Source organism: Stomoxys calcitrans, chromosome 4, assembly GCF_963082655.1.
Source record: "Stomoxys calcitrans chromosome 4, idStoCalc2.1, whole genome shotgun sequence".
In the NCBI taxonomy this organism is placed as follows: Eukaryota; Metazoa; Arthropoda; class Insecta; order Diptera; family Muscidae; genus Stomoxys; species Stomoxys calcitrans.
The window spans coordinates 38,409,041-38,430,173 of NC_081555.1; the positions used below are offsets into that span (position 1 = coordinate 38,409,041).

A 21,133-nucleotide genomic window follows, 5' to 3' on the forward strand; every position below is an offset into this window, starting at 1 on the left:
GATATCAGTATTTGGATTCTCAATTTAGACTCCAGGCCACTCTGTCCTCTAGCTTTGATCCACCTAAACATTCCGTCCATAACCTTACAGATGGTAATAATAAAGTTCCGACACTCCAAAAGGCGCCACTGGCAGCAGTGCCTCGCCATCGACCCCAAGTATTATCTCAGGACACCAATCGGAAACTTCTTCCATTCCCTCCAAGTTTCCTACCGCGACCTGCTTCTATCCTCTATCCATTTCTCCTTAAGTCTCATAGCCGCTGTGGCTGCCTCACACTTAACCCGTATGACTATGGGGCAGATATCTAGAAAAATCTCCCCTGTCCCCTAGTGAGCGTGATCCTCATCGTTCCGCCTATGCCAAGACAACATAATCTCTGAACCTGTTGTATATTTTTTTACGTTCCACTTTTTTTCCATCGTAGTACACCAAACTACTGAGGCGTAAGTAAGTATTGGTCCAATCATGCTATTGTAGCGCCAGCGAACTATCCTCGCAATCAGGCCCCACTTCGAACCTACGGCCCGTCTACGTAGTGCCCAACATCTGTGCGCTTTCGCTATATGCTCCTGAATGTTTCACTTCCAATTCAGTTTTCTGTTCAAGATCACTCCTAAGTATTTGACCTTGTCAACTATCGAAATCCTTCTATTGATCACTCCTAAGTATTTGACCTTGTCAACTATCGAAATCCTTCTATTGAGGAAACGTTGTGCGTCAAATTGGCCCACCTTCGTTTTTCTCGTGAACAGGCAGATTTCGGGTTTCTCTAGGTTAACATTGCGACCCCCTGGGTTTAACGCAATGGTATGCATCTTCTAGACCCTTTCGGCCTTTCTGTATGACTGATTCGTATCCTTAGCCCTTAGAAGTATTGTAACATCGTCGCGTAGCAGACAGTTTCAAATCTCTACTCAATCAGCTTCAGTTATAGGTTATTTATGGTAGTCACCAATAGGAGTGGAGATAAAATGCCCCCCAGTGGAGTGCCCTGTGCCAGTTTCTCCCTTTATTTTTATGTCATGGGACCCACAATTTATCCACCTGTTCCTTAGCATATGGTTTATCCAGTCTCTAAGGACCCGGTCCAACCGGTACTGGTCTAAGGATTGGATCAGTGTGTCGGTCCGCACTTTTTTAAAAGCCGAATGTTTCTTCTATTTTAGGCACAACTCCGTGCTGGGCAATCTCCACCGACCTTTCCTTGACATAATCATTCTGTTTGTGTTTGAGCAGATCGCTGGATGCCCTACTCTTTATCATGGTATCCACAATATGTTCTATAGTTTTGAGTATAAAAGACGTAAGGCTTTTAGATCTGTAGGCCCTTGATGTCGCATAACTTGCCTTGCCGGGCCTGGGTATAAATACCACCCTTGCCTCCTGCCAGCCATTCGGAGTGTATGCAAGTCCTAAGCACGCTATTAAAGGTAGTGGCCAGATGGGGCGCTAGATAGTCCGTCTCCTTCTGTAGTAACGCCGAAAATACTCCACCAAGTCTGGGTGACTTAAATGGTTTAAAGCTCCTCAAGGTTTCCTTTACCATACACTCTGTAGTGATAAGCCATCGGGTTGAGGTTTATCACTATTCCAAGATTCCGATGTCTCCGCGAGTCCCGTTGTATCCTGTGGAAAATGCGTTTTTATCAAAAGTCTCAACATGTCCTCCAATGTCTCTGCTCTCTCCTATATCATCTACTAACGTTTCCCTATGTCTAAGGGTTTTTTTTAGAGAAAGTTGCGACCTGTACATTCTACACAAATAAATATGAACAGACGGACAGATAGAGAGATAGACAGAGACGGACAGGCGGAGAGATAATTAAATCGAAATCGAAAATGATTCTGATTCGATCGGTGTACTAATCAATGTGTCTATCTCTCTTCCTTCTGGGTGTTATAAACAAATGCATTCATGTCGGGCATGTCGGGCCGTGTGCCGTCGGTAGAGGTGCATAGAGTTTGATCACAACATGGGGAATACCATCGAGCTCTGCTGGGTCCCAAGACAACAAAGAGTGTGCAGTAAAGGTGATTCCCCTGTGAGAGTTTCTTTGTAAGGTGGACGCCTCTATGATAGCTGAGGGAATATGGTTGTGGGTTGCAGGGCATTAGAGTCTGTGTGCCAGAGCATTTCGCGGAACAGGACGTAGCTTATCCTGGGAGGAAGCAAACCTTTGGACTGCTGATAGGAGTTTTGACTAGTCACTTCAAAGTCAGTTTTTTGGCGTCTTTGAATTCGTGCCAGGATTCCCTCCAGGTAATTAGTCAATTTTTCATTCTGGAGTTATGTAAAGGCCAAAGTATTTCGCGAAATAGAACGTAGCTTATCCTGGGTCTTAGGAAGCATGACTTCGGATTGGAGTCATGACTAGTTACTACAAAGTCAGGTTTTTGAATCCATGCCTGGATTCCCTCCGGGTAATTAGTCCTTTTGCCATTCTGGAGTTGTGTAAAGACTGAATTGGCCGACTGGACTTTAATCTCACCGTTGAGAATTTCTTCCTGATCCGCCTGGTTCACTACCTTTTTAGTCTTCTGAGTATTTTTCTATCTTTCTGCTGTTGTGTATCGCGGTGGGGCTTATTTCTATCTGTGTTTCCCCATTTGTATGCCATTCACCATGGGATGGGGGTACACTAGCTTCCATATATAGCAATCTCCCGATTATATTGTACTTCTTGCGTCCTAATGGGCGAAAACCTTATCCGTTTTTGCTGAAATTTTCCACGATGATTATTTCTCCATCATCATCTGTCCGTCTGCGGAAAGACCGATATGGACCGCTCGAACGAGTAAAGCTATTGGAGTAGGTCATTGGGGATTTCAAATGGGTCATAGCGATTCAGACCCATCTTGAGCCCCTAGTATCGCAATTGTTATCCGACTAGGCTGGAATTTTGTAGTGTTCTGTTATAACTTTCAACAATCGTGCTCAGTACGGTTCAAATCGGTCAATAACCTAGTATAGCTCCCATATATACTTACCTACCGATACGATATCTTGCTACCCTGGAAGCCTCAATTTTTGTTTGATTTGGCTGAAATTTTGCATGTAGTATTCTGTTTCGACTTCCAACAACAATGGAAAGTATTGTCAAAATCAGTCTATAACTTGATATAGCTCCCATATAAACCGTTCACCCAATTAGTCTTCTACGACCTCAAGGAGTTTACATTTTTACCTGAATTGGCAGATATTTACTACGCAAAGTACACGTATGGTCTTCAACTAGGTGGTGAGTTCTCAAGATTCCGCCCGGCCAAACTAGACACGTTTCTACAGTTAATGACTTCTAATGGCCATTACAAGTACGGTCTATATCGGTCTATAATTATATACAGCTACTATTGGGTTGCCCAAAAAGTAATTGCGGATTTTTCATATAGTCGGCGTTGACAAATTTTTTCACAGCTTGTGACTCTGTAATTGCATTCTTTCTTCTGTTAGTTATCAGCTGTTACTTTGAAGTATATTTGATTAAAGTTCATTCTAAGTTTTATTAAAAATGCATTTACTTTCTTTTAAAAATCCGCAATTACTTTTTGGGCAACCCAATATAAATTTGAAAACTCATTCAAAGGATATATCTCATGTGATCTATGGTGTAGGGTATATAAGATACGGCTAGGCCGAACTTAACACGCTTTTTACTCGTTTATACCCTCCACCATAGGATGGGGGTATACTAACTTCATCATTCCGTTTGTAACACATCGAAATATGCCTCTAAGACCCCATAAAGTATAAATATTCTTGATCGCCATGACATTTTAAGTCGATCTAGCCATCCGTCCGTCTGTCTGTGGAAAGCATGCTGACTTTCGAAGGAGTAAAGCTAGGCTCATGAAATTTTGAATAAAATCTTCTTATTAGTGTTAGGTCGGTTGAGATTGTAAATGGGTGATATGGTTCATGCCATATAAACCGTGTGAACTAGAGTGCGTAATTAATACCGATTTGGCTAAAATTTGGCTTGAAGTCTTCTGTTTCGACTTTCAACATATTCTTACAGAATATTCTTGTGGAGCGAAATAACAAAACGTCTGATCAACTCAACGGTTCAAGCAAGAACCATCCTCCAAACTAACTTAACGAAATCTAGACTTGTTAAACTTTTCGAGGCAGCTCTTCAAATACTGTATGGATTCTATTGCCATCAACCTCACCCAAGATACCAGTCTTCAAGTCGGTGATTGAAAGATTGACTCCTGGGTCCCAAGAATTTCAATAAACTTGAGAGCGAGTTGCCTTCCATTATTCTTCCTCTAAGTGGGGTGCATATTTTTGCCATAGAAGGCCGTTAGCCTAGACAAATGGGAGGCATGCGAATATAGGTTGGACTCAGTCTTGACCTCAAGATCTGAACCAGATGTCTTGGTATAAAGTCTTTTCAGATCAGTCACTTGTCGGCTAGTGGAGCTCCACCAGTCGAGGTATGGCTTGTTATATTACCGCAGTGCATTCTAAGTCGACTCCCAAGCTGTAGATCAATCACTTCCTTGCAGAACAGACGCGGACATACATGATTTGAACTTAGGGGGAATTTACTATCTGTAGCTAACCTGAGTGGTTAGAAAAATTGTCAGCAATTACTTTTTATATAATAAACAAGTAAAAAGGCGTTAAGTTCGGCCGGGCCGAACTTTGGATACCCACCACCTCGGGAATATATGTAAACCACCTTTCATCAAAATTCGGTGGAAATTTCATACCTTATGTCCCATATCAGTTATATCAAAATATGTTCCGATTTGGACCAAATACTAAAGTACACTAGCTATATCTAAAAATAAACCGATCTGAACCATATACGACACGGATGTTGAAAAGCCTAACATAAGTCACTGTGTCAAATTTCAGTGAAATCGGATTATAAATGCGCTTTTTATGGGGCCAAGACCTTAAATCGCGGTATCGGTCTATATGGCAGCTATATTCAAATCTCGACCGATCTGGGCCAAATTGAAGAAGGACTTCGAAGAGCCTAACCAAACTTACTGTCTCAAATTTCAGCGACATCGGACAATTAATGCGTCTTTTATGGCCCCAAAACCTAAAACGTAGATATCGGTCAATATGGCAGCTATATCCAAATCTGAACCGATCTGTGCGATATTGCAGAAGTATGTCAAGGGGTTTAACTTAACTCACTGTCCCAAATTTTGGCGACATCGGATAATAAATAAGCATTTTATGGGCCCAAAACCATAAATCAAGAAATCGGTCTATATGGCAGCTATATCCAAATCTGAACCGATCTGGGCCAAATTGAAGAAAGATGTCGAAAGGAATAACACAACTCACTGTCCCAAATTTCAGCAAGATCGGATAATAAATGTGGCTTTTATGGGACTAAGACCCTAAATCGGATGATCGGTCTATATGGCAGCTATATCCAAATCTGGACCGATCTGAGCCAAATTCACGGAGGATATCGAAGGGCCTAACACAACTCACTGTCCCAAATTTCAGCAAAATCGGATAATAAATGTGGCTTTTATGGGCCTAAGACCCTAAATTGGCATATCGGTCTATATGGCAGCTATATCCAAATCTGGACCGATCTGAGCCAAACTCACGGAGGATGTCGAAGGGCCTAACACAACTCACTGTCCCAAATTTCAGCGAAATGGGATAATAAATGTGGCTTTTATGGGCATTAGACCCTAAATCGGATGATCGGTCTATATGGCAGCTATATCCAAACCTGAACTGATCTGAGCCAAATTCACGGAGGATGTCGAAGGGCTTAACACAACTCACTGTCCCAAATTTCAGCAAAATCGGATAATAAATGTGGCTTTTATGGGCCTAAGACCCTAAATCGGCGGATCGGTCTATATGGGGGCTGTATGAAGATATAGTCCGATATAGCCCATCTTCGAACTTAACCTGATTATGGACAAAAAAAGAATCTGTGCAAAGTTTCAGCTCAATATCTCTATTTTTAAAGGCTGTAGCGTGATTTCAACAGACAGACGGACAGACGGACAGACGGACGGACATGTCTAGATCGTCTTGGATTTTTACGCTGATCAAGAATATATATACTTTATAGGGTCGGAAATGGATATTTCGATGTGTTGCAAACGGAATGACAAAATGAATATACCCCCATCCTTCGGTGGTGGGTATAAAAAGTTCCTCAGTCATTGTAAAAAACAAAACTTCCTTGAAACAAAACAATCTGAAAGTCCAAAAATTTACTTTTAAAACAATGGAGTAAGCCAAATTCTTTCAGCATAGGTTAATCACCACAATGATGAAATGAAAAAACTCCAATTTGACAATTGAATGCCAAGCACCACTTTCTTTTGAGATCTCCAAGAGCAACTTCAGCGCTATATATTGAAAAATTATGGTAAAAGTACATAACAATTTCTCCAAACCGGTTTATATTTGCTTTTCAGTTAAAGCAAAACCCAAATGTTTTTGGTTATTGTTCAAAATAATTTGCAAAATAGATTTTGACAGAAGCAAAAAAATGGTTTTGAATAGGTGTTGTTTTTTTTCCTATCTTTGAATTCAAGCTTATACGTCAATGAGTGTGGTTGGTGCTAACAAATGACTAAGGTCCAACCAACTTAAAGCAAGATCTTCATTTACTTTGGTGTGATTTTTTCCTTAACGTTTGCTTTTTTTTTGGGTTCTTTTTTTTTGTTTGCTTCTCTGTTCGTTTTGTTTGTTTGTTGTTGCAGCGACCATAAACTTCAACTTGAGAGTATATAAAAATTCTTAGTTACCTTCGTTGAGGTTTAGTTGGCATTTGCCGGTTGTCTGTGTAAGTTGAAATTTATTGACAGGAGCTAGAGAAATTCTGCTTTGTGCGTGTGCCAGCTGTTGAGTGTGAGCACAAATCGAGTTTGTGTCTTAAGTCTTTTGTTTTATTTGGAGAGCTTAAAATTGGTTCTCAGTTGATTTTTGGTGAATAATAGAAAACCATTGTTTTTTGTTTTTGTTTTTTAGAATATCAATATAACAAAAAGAAGAAAATAATCTTGAAAATGAAAATCGCTTTGTGCACCTTGTGTTTGATGGCTGTTTTGGTTGCTGTTTCCGCTGATGCTGGTATGAAGTTTTTTTTTCTTCGTTTCAATTGTGATGAATGATCATTGATTAGCAATAGAAGTGACCGTTTGTTTTGACGTCTTGTTTTATTGCAATATTTGTTTGACTAATTAAAAATAATTGGTAAAATTTCCTTAGAATTACCTCATCACCGTGACAATGTCTGTGTATGAGTTAGTGTCTACATCAAAACAAGCTAACATCTAGTAAAGTTAATGAGGAAGATGACGATTATGATAATGAATAGAATAAACGATGTTAAAAATAACTTCAAGTTTTTAATCAATGATCATGATTCTTTATAGCATGAGTCTTTTCCCAGAATAAAAACCAGGAAAAATTAAGTACTCGTTTTACTGAGACTGCATTTTTTTTTTGCTTTCTAGATTCAGCCCATTTCATACCCAAGGCTTTCTACACCTTGGACTCTGAGGGCCACAAATCCGATGTACATCCCATTAATCCTCATGTAAGTAAACACACAGATCATTTTTATATGGTGGATTGGCGTTTCAGTTGTTGCAGTTTTTTTGTTATTTCGTGGAATTTTTGAATGGGAAATCTTTTTTTTAAGATTAAGTGTTAATTGCCATGAAATATTTCGAAATGAGTCATAAAAAAAGAGTTTAAACGTTTATGGTTTTAAGCCACAAACATGATTAAGACTGGTATACTGTTAGCCAACTCCAATTAAAATTTTTCTTGAAGTTTTTATTGTAGGAGCTGTTTTAAGAGACCTTTAATGCTGGTGTTTATCTTGCCTCCAAATTTTCTAGTCGTGTTTATTACATTAATAAGAGTCTATCTTAAGTCGCTACTTGCGACTCTACCGACTATGCGTCATACGATTGTTACAGAATGGCTCAACAATACCTCTGGCTACCCGTTGAGATAGGGCCACCATAAATTTACCCCAAAAAAGAAGCCAGAAAAATTTGGTTTTGCGTTATTTCTAAGATTACCAAATCTGATTGGAAATGTTTTACGCATCAATGCCTTCCGGCAAACTGCTTTTTATGCTCTCCAAGTAATGGGAAACATTTAAAGTTCTCTAGAAGTTTTGTACCTTAGAGTGTTCCAAAAAATCAAAAGTTATATTTGAAATGCATACCTTCCATTTTTGGCAATATGTTAGCAATAAACAGTGCCGAAACGACGCACAGTGGGATAGAACCTAAAAAACTAGTAAAACATATGTCGTGTGAGAACGGGTAGAGATATCACTTTGAAATTTGGACTGGTTAGAGCTGGGGTGTTACCGAGATCGTAAGCAAAGATTTTTATTAAATAAATGGAAAAACCCCCTCAAGTTCTCAAATTTCAAAGCCCAGATCCCCCATAACCCGCATAACTTTTGAGCGAAAAATCGGATTTCAAAACGTGATACAGCAAAATTATTGTCAATTTTGCCGAATCTTATATACCCTCCAGCTAAATCGGATGATAATTGCGCCCTCTAGCGGCTCAAGAAATCAAGACCCCAGATCGGTTTATATGGCAACTATATCAGGTTATGAACCGATTTGAACCATACTCAGCACAGTGGTTGGAAGTCATAATAAAACACCTTTTGCAAAATTTCAGCCAAATCGGATGGTAATTGCGCCCTCTAGTGGCTCAAGAAGTCAAGACCCCAGATCGGTTTATATGGCAACTATATCAGGTTATGAACCGATTTGAACTATTCTTAGCACAGTTGTTAAAAGTCATAACAAAACACCTCATCCAAAATTTCAGCCAAATCGGATAATAATTTTGTCATCTAAAGGCTCAAGAATCAAGAACCCAGATCGGTTTATATGGCAGCTATATCAGGTTATGAGCCGATTTGAACCATACTCAGCACAGTTGTTGGAGGTCATAATTAAACACCTTTTGCAAAATTTCAGCCAAATTGGATGGTAATTGCGCCCTCTAGTGGCTCAAGAAGTCAAGACCCCAGATCGGTTTATATGGCAACTATATCAGGTTATGAACCGATTTGAACTACACTCAGCACAGTTGTTGGAAGTCATAATAAAACACCTCACTCAAAATTTCAACCAAATCGGATGGTAATTGCGCCCTTTAGTGGCTCAAGAAGTCAAGACCCAGATCGGTTTATATGACAGCAATATCAGGTTATGGACCAATTTAAACTATTCTTAGCACAGTTGTTAAAAGTCATAACAAAACACCTCATGCAAAATTTCACCCAAATCGTATAATAATTTCGTCCTCTAGAGGCTCAAGAAGTCAAGAACCCAGATCGGTTTATATGGCAGCTATATCAAAACATGGACCGATAAAGCCCATTTACAATCCCAGCCGACCTAGATAAGTAAGAAGTATTTGGGCAGAATTTCAAGCGGCTAGCTTTAATCCATTGAAGGTTAGCGTGCTTTCGACAGACAGACGGGTGGACGGACAGACGGACGGACATGGCTAGTTCGACTTAGAATGTCATGACGATCAAGAATATATATACTTTATGGGGTCTTAGACGAATATTTTGAGGAGTTACAAACAGAATGACGAAATTAGTTTATCCCCATCCTATGGTATAGGGTATAAAAATATGAAGTCAGCCTACAAGAACTAGGGCGAACAACAGAAAGATGAGTCAAAGATCCTTTGCTAATGTCGCTAGGGTCAGTTTGGTGATGGCGGTTGCCGACAAAGGAGAAGAACAGCGCTATTTACCTGGGAATTATTGGAGTGGTTTTGTGGTCTGGTGGACGGTGCTTCAATAGTCCACTTGCTGTTCAATATTTAACCGGATCCAAAGGATTACTTGTTTGTACATCACAGCCGCACTGAGGACGATACCATCTGATGCACTGAATTTAATGCTACATCTTATGCCTCAGCGACCACTGCCGTGAGGTTATGGGAGCTTTGTCATTGGTCATGTGGCGGTTACGGAAACTGTGTTATTCTTGATACAATATACTCAACCAGTAACGACTTTTACAGAAGCTGTGATGACATCGAAGAGGAAGAGACTATAGAACCCCTTCCGTGTGTGAATCCCACACTAGCAGTTAGGAGTAGTTCCACTTAAGGTTCTCATTTCTTTAAGAATCTGTCTGATTTAGCGAATGTGAACATTTGCAAGTTGTTGGGCTTTTTAACGCTATCTTGATGGTTCAACGGTAGGAACTAGAAGGCATCTTTCTTCTTTTGTTCCTGTGGTATCACAATGGACGAAAGTATCTAAGTGAGTCTTATGGCAGATTGGCACTTAAACCTAAACTAACCTACCCAACATTCGGGCCGGCAGATATTAGTACATTTTTATACCACCACCATAGGATGGGGGTATACTAATCTAGTCATCGCGTTTGTAATACCTCGAAATATTGATCTGGGATCCCAAAGTATATATTTTCTGGATCGTTTCGACATTCTGATTCGATCTAGTCTTGTCCGTCCGTCCGTCGGTCGAAATCACGACAGCGGTCGAATGCGGAAAGCTAGCCTCTTGAAATTTTGCACAGGTACTTAATATTGATGTAGATCGTTGGGGATTACAAATTGGCCACATCGGTTCAGATTTGGATATAGCCTCCATATAAACCGATCTCTCGATTTGACTTCTTCAGTCCCTGGAAGCCGTAATTTTTGTTCGATTTGGCTGAAATTTTGCACATGGTGTTCTGTTATGATTTTCAACAACTGTGCCTAGTACTGTTTAAATCGGTCAAGAACCTGATATAGCTCCCATGTAAACCGATCTCCCGATTTGACTTCTTGAGCCTCTGGAAATCGCAATTTTTGTTTAATTTGGCTGAAAATTTGCACATAGTGTTCTGTTATGACTTTCAACAACTGTGCTATGTAAGGTCCAAACCGGCCAAGAACCTGATAAAGCTCTCATATAAACCGATCTCCCGATTTGACTTCTTGAGCCCTAGGAAGCCTCAATTTTCATCCGATTTGGCTGAAATTTCGAATATTATGTTCTATTATGACTTCCAACAACTGCGCCAAGTACTGTTTAAATCGGTGAAGAACTTGATATAGCTCCCATATAAACCGATTTCCTGATTTGACTCCTTGAGCTCCTGGAAGTCTCTATCCAACAACTGTGCCAAATACTGTTTAAATCGGTCAAGGACCTGCTTCCATATAAACCGATCTCCCGTTTTGACTTCTTAAGCCCCTGGGAATCGAAATTTTTGTTCGATTTGGCTGAAATTTTGTACATGGTGTTCTGTTATGATTTTCAACAACTGTGCCAAGTATTTATACCCTACACCACTACTGTGATACAGGGTATTATAACTTAGTGAATCACTTTCTGATTCGATTTAGCTATGTCCGTCTGTCTGTCCGTCCCTCTGTCTGTCCGTCCGTTTGTCTGTCCGTCTGTCAATATTAATTTGTGTACAAAGTACAGGTCGCAGTTTTCATCCGATCGTCTTCAAATTTGTTATGGACATGTTTTACGGCCTAGAGACAAAGCCTATTGAAATTGGAAAAAATCGGTTCAGATCTAGATATAGCTCCCATATATATGTTCGTCCGATTTTCAGTAATAATGCAATAAAATGGTCATTTGTTAACCGATTCTCTCGAAATTTGGCAGGAAGAATTTTTTTACGACTCTCGACAATACTGGTGAATTTCATGGAAATCGGACCGGATTTAGATATAGCTCTCATATATATATATCGCCCGATTTTCACTCCTAGAGCCACTGCAAGAATATTTATTGACAAATCTTGCCAAAATATTGCACAACTCTTTCCTCGATGACTACCACAATATACATGGACTTTAGTCAAACTCGGTTCAGATTTAGATATAGCTCCCATATATATGTTCGTTCCATTTTCAGTAATAATGCAATAAAATGGTCATTTGTAAACGGATTTTCTCGAAATTCGGCAGGAGGGATTTTATCTTGACTCTCAATATTACTGGTGATTTTCATAGAAATCGGTTCAGATTTAGATATAGCTCTCATATATATATATAAATATATATATATCGCCCAATTTTAACTTCTAGAGTCACAGCAAGCGCATTTATTGACATGTCATGTCTTGTCCTGATATAGCTCAATCTAACGTTTTGACTTCTTTAGCCCTTAAAAACGGCAATTTTCGTCCGATTTGGCTGAAATTTTGCACATGGTGTTCTGTTATGACTGACAACAACTGCGCCATATACGGTCCAAATCGGTCTATAACCAGATATAGCTTCCATATTTTAGCAGAATCCATGGTGGTGGGTTCCCAAGATTCGGTCTGGGCAAACTTTTACTTGTTATTATTTCCCATGTGACGAATATTATTATACACTCCATGGAGTTACACTAATTTTCAATCCGTTAATATTACATCGAAATATTGACCTGAGAACCAACAGACTATGTATTCTAAATCGTTCTTAACATTCCAAATCCATGTCATGTCTTTTAGTGTAGGTCGGTGTGGATTATAAATGAGCCATATCAGTCATGTTTTGATATAGCTGCCATATAAACCAATCTCGGATCTTGACTTCTTAAGCCTCTAGAGGGCGCAATTCTTATCCGACCTAATTACCTCCCGATTCGCCTGAATTTGGCACTTAATGTTTTGCTATGACTTCCAAAACGAATCCCAAGTGTGGTCCAAATCAGTCTATAATCTGATATAGCACCCATATAAACTAACTTGCGATTTGTCTTCTTTAGCCTCTACAGAGGGCGCATTTACGACCCGATTTTTCTGAAATTTTTAATTTGGTAACATTTCTGAATTCTAACAGCCATGACATAAACCGTTCATATCGTTCTTTAACTTGATAAAGCCAACGAACTTGTCTTACGCGATCCATGTTGGAGGGCATATAAGATTTTTTAGCCTCTATAGAGCGCATTTATTGTCCGATTTGCCTGAAATTTTGAAGGTGGTATTTTTTCTGAATTCTAACAGCCATAACATAAACCGTTCATATCGTTCCTTAACATGATAACATTTTTATATATTTGTCATTCAACGAACTTGTCTTACCCGATCTATGGTATATAAGATTCTTTAGCCTCTAGAGGGCGCATTTATTATTCGATTTGCCTGAAATTTTGAAGGTGGTATTTTTTCTGAGTTCTAACAGCCATGACATTAACCGTTCATATCGTTCCATAACATGATAAAGTTTTTTATATATATATGTCATTCAATGAACTTGTCTTAAGCGATCCATGGTGGAGGGTATATAAGATTCGGCCCGGCTGAACTCAACACGTTTTAACTTGTTTTTCTTTAAAACATGAGTTGATTTAGGTGTTTAACAATTGATTAAACTGGAAATATTTGGTATTTTCCATAAAATTGTTAATAAATATTTATGCTTGGGATATAGTTAACTGGAAGGCTAAAAATTTAAACTGATTTGTTTAATTTTTATATAGATAATTAAATTTCGTTAATATTTATTAATTTATTCATATTTTAGGGGAAGAAATGTTGAAAACGTGTATAATATGGATAAGACACGTTTTATTATATGTTGCCAAATGTTTACAATCTGTAGCATTTGCATAAAACAATAAATGCGGATTAAATTCAATTTTGTTTATTTGAAATATAACATTTTGCGGAAGAAAACTTTTGGTATGACTCAGTTTTTGTATGTATATTAACCTATGGTCACTGGCCTTTTTATATATTTGTTAAATATATATTGAAAGTATATGTTAAACTCAAGCAGGCAGTGAGCAAATAAAAATATTGGTTTTCATTAGAGAAAATTCAATTTCAAAGAAATCAAGGAAAAAATGATAGCTGGGTGTGATATGCAAGTCTTCCATTGCTATTTCTTGCTAAAACGGGTAGCTCAAGGAGAATAATCAACGATTGGGTTAATCATTGGCCATATTAACACCTTTTTAAAGTATGTGTGCTCATTGATGAATGTCGTGCCGCTGAAGGAAAAAAAAATTAATTTACAAGAAACACTATAATGAAGAAGTAGTGAAGTAAACTTTTGCAACAACATCTTAATTAACAGCCCAGTCAAACAATAAGCTGGCATTCATGGAAGCGCTTATTATTACGCACTTCTCATTTGAATAAATTTGCCATAGCCATAGTCATGGTGCTAATGAACTAGCTGGTGTTGTCAACATGGCAATAAAAATTATGTTCTTATTGCCATGTTTTCATGTGCTCAGTCAAGAGCTTAAAGACAAATGCTTTTTTGGAAATAAAATAAAATAATAATCTTAAATTCGAGACGACCTATCCAGCTGATCTATCCATATAAGTTTCGTTCCATCCTTTTGTACAAATTATCAAAAGTAATGAAATACTCAATACTCAACAAAGGCAATAATTCTAAGTTAATACGTTTTTGGAGCTCCTATATTGTCCATCAGTACTGCGGCACGCCGTTCGGACTAGGCTATAATAAGGAGGATTTTATCACTGACATTAAACTTGGAGCAGACTCTACTTATTGATATGTGAGAAATTTGTTTCTGTTCTTTAATGGAATGTTCATGGTAAAAATTCCATTAGGTTGTCCATAAGCTGGTCAAGTTCTTAAATGGGCCAAATTCCACGAGTTAAAGTCTTGTTATAGGTCTCATACAAACGTAACCCCAATTTAGGTATTTTTACACAGTGGGACAGGGTATTATAACTTAGTGCATTTGGTGGCAACACTGAAAAGGAAGAGAGATAGATCCATTAATAAGCACACCGTTGGACTCGGAATCACTTTCTGATTCGTTCGTCTGTCTGTCCGTCTGTCTATCTGCACATGCCAGGTAATGTTAGGTTCATGTGGCAGTCTGCCATCAGCCTCACTTAGCCCTTTTGTCCATTGTGATACTACACTAGAAGGAGAAGCAAGATGCTTTATGCCATTGCATAGTGGGAGAAAATAAAAAAAAACTGGTAAAATCAAGTAAAAACACGTTAAGGTAGGCCGTGGCGAAGTTTGGATATCCACCACCTCGGGCATATATGTAAACCATCTTTCGCCATAATCCTTTGAAAAATGCACAATTTATGCCCCCATAGCAGCTTTATCGATATATGGTCCATTTTGGACCAAATTCGACACGGATATTAAGTGGTCTATTAAGTACAAGTGATTGTTAAATTTTGTAGAACCAAAATTAGTCTAGTTTGGTAGCCATATCCAAATATAGACTGATATGGACCATATACGACGACGACTTCATAAGACACTGTGTCAAATTTCAGCGAAATCGGATTATAAATGCGCCTTTTATGAGTCCAAGTCTTTAAATCGAGAAAACGGTCTATATAGCAGCTATATCCAGATGTGGGCTAATCTGCACCAAATTGAATAGGGAAATCGGATCATAAATACGTCAGAAACCTTAAATCGAGAGATCGGTCTATATAGCAGCTATATCCAAATCTGGACCGATCCGAGCCAAATTGAAAAAAAATATGTCGAAGACTCTAACACAACTCACTGTCCCAAATTTCAGTGAAATCGGACAATCAATGCGCCTTTTATGGGCCCAAAACCTTAAATCGAGAGATCGGTCTATATGGCAGCTATATTCAAATGTGGACCGATTTGAGCCAAATTGAAAGATAACGTTGACGGCCTTAACACAGCTCACTGTCCCAAATTTCGCCAACATCGGGCAGGTAATGCGCCTTTTATGGGCCCAAGTCCTTAAATCGAGAGATCGGTCAATATGGCAGCTATATCCAAATCTGAACCGATCTCAGCCAAATTGAAGAAAGATGATTAAGAATCTTACACAACTCAATGCTCCAAATTTCGACGAAATCGGACAATAAATGCTCCTGTTATGGGCCTAAGACCCTAAATCGAAGGATCGGTCTATATGGCAGCTATATCCAGAATTGAAACGATCGGGGCAAATTGAAAAGGATATCGAAGGGCCTAATAAAACTCACTGCCCCAAATTTAGGCAAAATCGGATAATAAATGTGGATTTTATGGGCCAAAGAGCCTAAATCGGCTATATTAAGATATAGTCCGATGTAGCCCATCTTCGAACTTAACCTGCCTATGGACAAAAAAAAAAAGAATCTGTGCAAAGTTACAGCTCAATATCTCTATTTGTAAAGATTGTAGCGTAATTTCAACAGACAGATGGACGGACACGGGTAAATCCTCTTAGATTAAATGTGGCAATCGGACCACAAACGAAGATTTGGCATCCCCAACATATTTTCGAAATGCCGAGGTGACCAACTTTAGAGGCGTACCAAAAGGTGCTAGTACTAGCTTGAGATTTTGCACACGATCTTGCTAACACCTCAGCTATTACCATTCCGAATTTCAAAGAGATATCTCCCCTAACCCGTTCTCACACGGCATATTTTTACTAATTTTATTCGATTTTCTCCCACTGTGCAACGCACTATGGTCTCAAAACCCTATTATTTTGGCCAAACTATTTCAGCATTTTCAAAGAGATATCTCCACCTGTGGAGGCCGATAAATCAAACATGTTTTCGAAGGAATGAGAATCCAAAATGGAACTCCTTCTGAATGCCAGTGAGGGACACTCACACAGCACAAGTTCTATAGTCTCCTTACGTACGAACAAGGGGTTAGATAATATATTCCCTGCGCATACAGACTGTCGTCTATCGCTCAGATACGACATAATCAGACTCCTTGCCGTTGATGGGAAGTTAAAAAATTTCAAAAATTCCGTAGATAAGGATATGGGTGGCGTTTTTGGGGTAAGGGGGAGGGTCCGCCTCCACTCGATATCTAAAAATTATGTAGCCTATGTTTCCTTTCAGACAAACGTACACAATCTATGAAAATTTAAAGAAAATCGGTTAAGCCAAGTATCATATAGTCATAATGGGTCTAATGGCGTTTTTGAGGGGTGGCTTGACCACCATTACATTGATTTGATTTTATATGCCAGATTCGAAATCGACTCCCGAATACCTTTCATTTGAGGTCCATATTGAAATGAGCGTCCAATATGTCTGTTTTGGGGTTGGTGCGGCCCGATTCGTATACCATATTCGCCCGATTCGTATACATACTCTCCAATACCTTTCATTTGATACCTATATTGTCCCGATCGGTCCACTTTTGATTTTGGGTTGTGGTTTTTGGCATAAGAGGGAGGGTCCGTCCCCCTTCCGATACCGAAAAATTATATAGCCTATGTTTCCTTTCAGACCAAACTACACACCATGCGAAAATTTCGAGAAAATCGGTTCTGCCGTTTTTCAGTCTATGCGGAACAAACATACCGAGTCCCATATATCCGTGATTGGCTAATGTGCTCATTTTGGGCGTTTTCGTGGGGGTGGGCCCATTTTGTCCTTATCGGTCCACTTTTGATTTTGGGTGGTGTTTTTGGGGTAACGGTGGAGGGTCCGCTCCCTTCCGTTATCAATATATTATAAAGCCTATTCCTATTTCCTGACCATATTCGTAATCTACTCCCGAATACCTTTCATATGAATCCCATATTGTCATGATCGTCAAATAAACCTATTTTAAGGGGTTTAGGGGCTGGGGCGGCCCCCCAGGTAATTGAACCCAACTTTAGTTATGAAATTCGTACTTTACTCTTCAATACCTATCATTTGAATCCCATATTGTACTGATCGGACCACTTTTATTTTTGGGTTGTACTTTTTGGGGTAATGGGTAGGGCCCGCCCCCCTCCCGATATCAAAGAATTATATAGTCTATGTTTCCTTCCAGACCAACCTACATAATCAGTGAAAGTTTCAAGGAAATCGGTTCAGCCGTTTTTGAGTCTGTACAGAACAAACAAACACAAATTGAATTTTATATATCAGAAGATATTGGGAATGTGGTATACATGGACGGAAATACTTCCAAAATGTTTCCGCAAACTATACATTTTTCTGGGGACCATTATAGCGCAGTGGTTAGCACCTCCGTCTATGATGCTGAACGCCTTGGTTCGAACTCTGGCGAATAAATTTTCAGCGGTGATTATCTCCTCCTAATGCTGGCGACATTTGTGAAGTACTGTACCATTTGGTATGATAGCCATGTATAAACTTCTCGTACTGGGTATGGTCAAGATCAGGCTATATTAGGATATAGCCGCCAAATGTACCGATCTCCCGATTTAAGATTTTGGGACAATAAAAGGACGTTGATTACTCGATTTCGTTGAAATTTGACACAGTGGGCTGTGTTAAGCTCCTCAACATTCGTGTTCTCTATGTTCTGTATGGATCAGTCTATATTTGGATATAGCTGTCATATACATATACCGATGTCCCGCTATAAGTTCCTAGGCGCATACAATGTACAACGATTGAAAACTATCACATGCTGTATCTTAACCTATATCAGATAAACATGCCATCGCCAATTTGTCCCGAAATCCTGAGTCTTCCTTTATAAATGTCTAAAGCATTTTGTACTGCTCTAGAAGCAAAGGCAAGAGTTGAATATTTCGCTTGATTTAGTGCTCGTATGTTAAGCTGGATTTGAAAATCTTTTTCTTGATTAGCAATCCACTTAAAATGTTATTTTCATGCCAAGAGAAGAGGTGGAAAGTATTTGTACTTCAGATGTCTTTATCAATATTTTGGATTTTTTGTACTTTTGTCCAGTATTAAAGAGTATACATAAATAGGTCACAGCATATTTAATTGGATAGCGTGAAAAGAAATGTTGTCTTTCGTGCCATATTGGTTATAATAATAAACCTTTTAAATTGTTTAGGGCCTTTGTTCGTTGAAATGGCACATTTAGTTAGTCTTAAGCTCAAAAATGCAATCATCTCTTTATGCTGTCTCATTCCTTTGTAATGAAAGATATGCTCTTTGCAAACGTGTTGCAAATCTTTTATTTATTTACCACATTTTTTTTAATGTTATTTTATTTCATTGTTTTCTTTTAGACTGCTCATTACTTGAGACGTTTGCGTAGACAAACCGTCTCATCATCTTCCTCCTCATCGTCCGTATCGTCTTCGTCCGATGGAGGTCCAGCTTTTTTCAGCGCTCAAACTATAAATGCCCATAGCGATGATTTGTAAGTAGACCAGCAGCAAATGGCATGATTTGCAATTTTTTGAGAAGTTTTCGTTGACGCTGTCGGCGAACAATGCCCAAGTACTTGCCTTAGGCTTTGTTTGGTTAAAAACTTTTTTTTATTAATTTTATTTGCATATTTTTTTAACACCACTCTTTTCCTTTGGCATTTTTCAGAGTTGGCAATGTTGGTCATGTTGTCCATACCGAGGGCGTACTCGACACTAATGGCCAGCTCCATATCAACACTCAACATGGTCACTTCTAATTGAATGCGAGTGCTCAATTTGAATCAAAAAATTTTTTTCAAATTTATTTTCTAGTATTTTTCTGTATGATGACTTTGTATGAAATTTATACCTCATCTATGTATACTGAACTTTATGTTTAATGTTCAATTTTTTCGAAATTTTTATTTGCAAATATATATGTAAAATATTTACCATAGCATATAAGAGGGATATCTTGAGGGAGGTTGCAATTCGTCTTCAATTTAGAGTGAAGAAAATTTGGCCATTCAACAAAATCCGATCAAAATATGGTCCAATCTCGTGAAAACTGGGCACTGAGGTCAAGAAGTCTCACGATATGGTCTCCAACATTCAATTCAATTATGGTCCGAATCGGACTTAACTTAATATAGCTCCAATATTATAGCAAATCTTTTCTTATATCCTTTTTTGCCTAAGAAGAGATACCGGGAAGAATAAATGTATCCTTGGTGGAAGGTATATAAGACTCGGCCCGGCCAAACTCAGCACGCTTTTACTTTTTATACCCACCACGGAAGGATGGGGGTATATTCATTTTGTCATTCCTTTTGCAACACATCGAAATATCCCTTTCCGACCCTATAAAGTATATATATTCGTGATCAGCGTAAAAATCTAAGACGAACTATCCATGTCCGTCCGTCTGTCTGTTGAAATCACGCTACAGTCTTTACAATTAGAGATATTGAACTGAAACTTTGCACAGATTCTTTTTTTTTGTCCATAAGCAGGTTAAGTTCGAAGATGGGCTATATAGGAATATATCTTGAAATAGCCCCCATATAGACCGATCCGCCGATTTGGGGTCTTAGGCCCATAAAAACCACATTTATTATCCTATGATATTTGGGACAGTGAGTTGTGATAGGCCAGTCCACAACCCTCTTCAATTTGGCCCAGATCGGTTCAGATTTGGATATAGCTGCCATATAGACCGATCTCTCCATAAAAGGCGCATTTATTGTTCAATTTCGCCGAACTTTGGAACAGTGGGTTGTGTTAGGCTCTTCGATATATTCCTGCAATTTGGCCCAGATCGCTCCAGATTTGGATATAGCTGCCATATAAACCGATCTCTCCATAAAAGGCGCATTTATTGTCCGATTTTGCCGAACTTTGGAACAGTGAGTTGTGTTAGGCTCTTCGATATATTCCTTCAACTTGGTCTAGATCGGTTCAGATTTGGATATAGCTGCCGTATAGACCGATCTCTCGATTTAAGGTTTTGTGCGCATAAAAGGCACATTTATTGTCTGATTTCGCCGAAATTTGGGACAGTGAGTTGTGTTAGGGCCTTCGACATCCCTCTTCAATTTGGCCTAGATCGGTTCAGGTTTTGATATAGCCACCATACAAACCGATCTCTGGATTTAAAGTCTTCGCCCTATAAAAAGGACATTTATAATCCGATTTCGCTGAAATTTGACACAGTGACTTATGTTAGGATTTTTGACATCCGTGTCACATATGGTTCAGATCGGTCTATATTTGGATATGGCCAATATTTGGTTCTACAGAATTGAACAATGACTTATACTTAATAGACCACTCAATATCCGTGTCGAATTTGGTCCAAATCGGACCATATTTCGAAAAAGCTGCTATGAGTACATAAATTATGCATTTTTCAGCGGATTATGAAGACAGGTGGTTTAAATATATATCCGAGGTGGTGGGTATACAAAGTTCGGCCGGGCCGAACTTAACGCCTTTTTACTTGTTATTACTAAGAACGCACAACAAGCCGATTAATGGCCTAGGTATGCCCATAGTGGCATGGGCGGATTAATATCCGCACCCTCTTT

The 21,133-nt window shown here is 38.8% G+C and overlaps 1 protein-coding gene across 1 annotated transcript; it reads left to right on the forward strand.

Annotated features, from left to right (window-relative positions):
* The first annotated feature begins 6,972 nt into the window (after positions 1 to 6,972).
* LOC106083556 (uncharacterized) lies at positions 6,973 to 19,511 on the forward strand. Its single transcript, XM_013246644.2, has 4 exons — positions 6,973 to 7,075; positions 7,462 to 7,544; positions 18,924 to 19,057; positions 19,234 to 19,511. Exons 1-4 carry the CDS (start codon positions 7,012 to 7,014, stop codon positions 19,322 to 19,324), a joined length of 372 nt encoding a protein of 123 aa, XP_013102098.2. The 5' UTR covers positions 6,973 to 7,011; the 3' UTR covers positions 19,325 to 19,511.
* The last annotated feature ends 1,622 nt before the right edge of the window (positions 19,512 to 21,133 follow it).

Bases quoted from the DNA above. Each gene is read 5' to 3' on its own strand.
- LOC106083556 (XM_013246644.2), top strand. From the start codon at position 7,012: ATGAAAATCGCTTTGTGCACCTTGTGTTTGATGGCTGTTTTGGTTGCT. The intron at 7,076-7,461 runs GTATGAAGTTTT...TTTGCTTTCTAG, and splicing joins TGCTGTTTCCGCTGATGCTG to ATTCAGCCCATTTCATACCC. The intron at 7,545-18,923 runs GTAAGTAAACAC...GTTTTCTTTTAG, and splicing joins TACATCCCATTAATCCTCAT to ACTGCTCATTACTTGAGACG.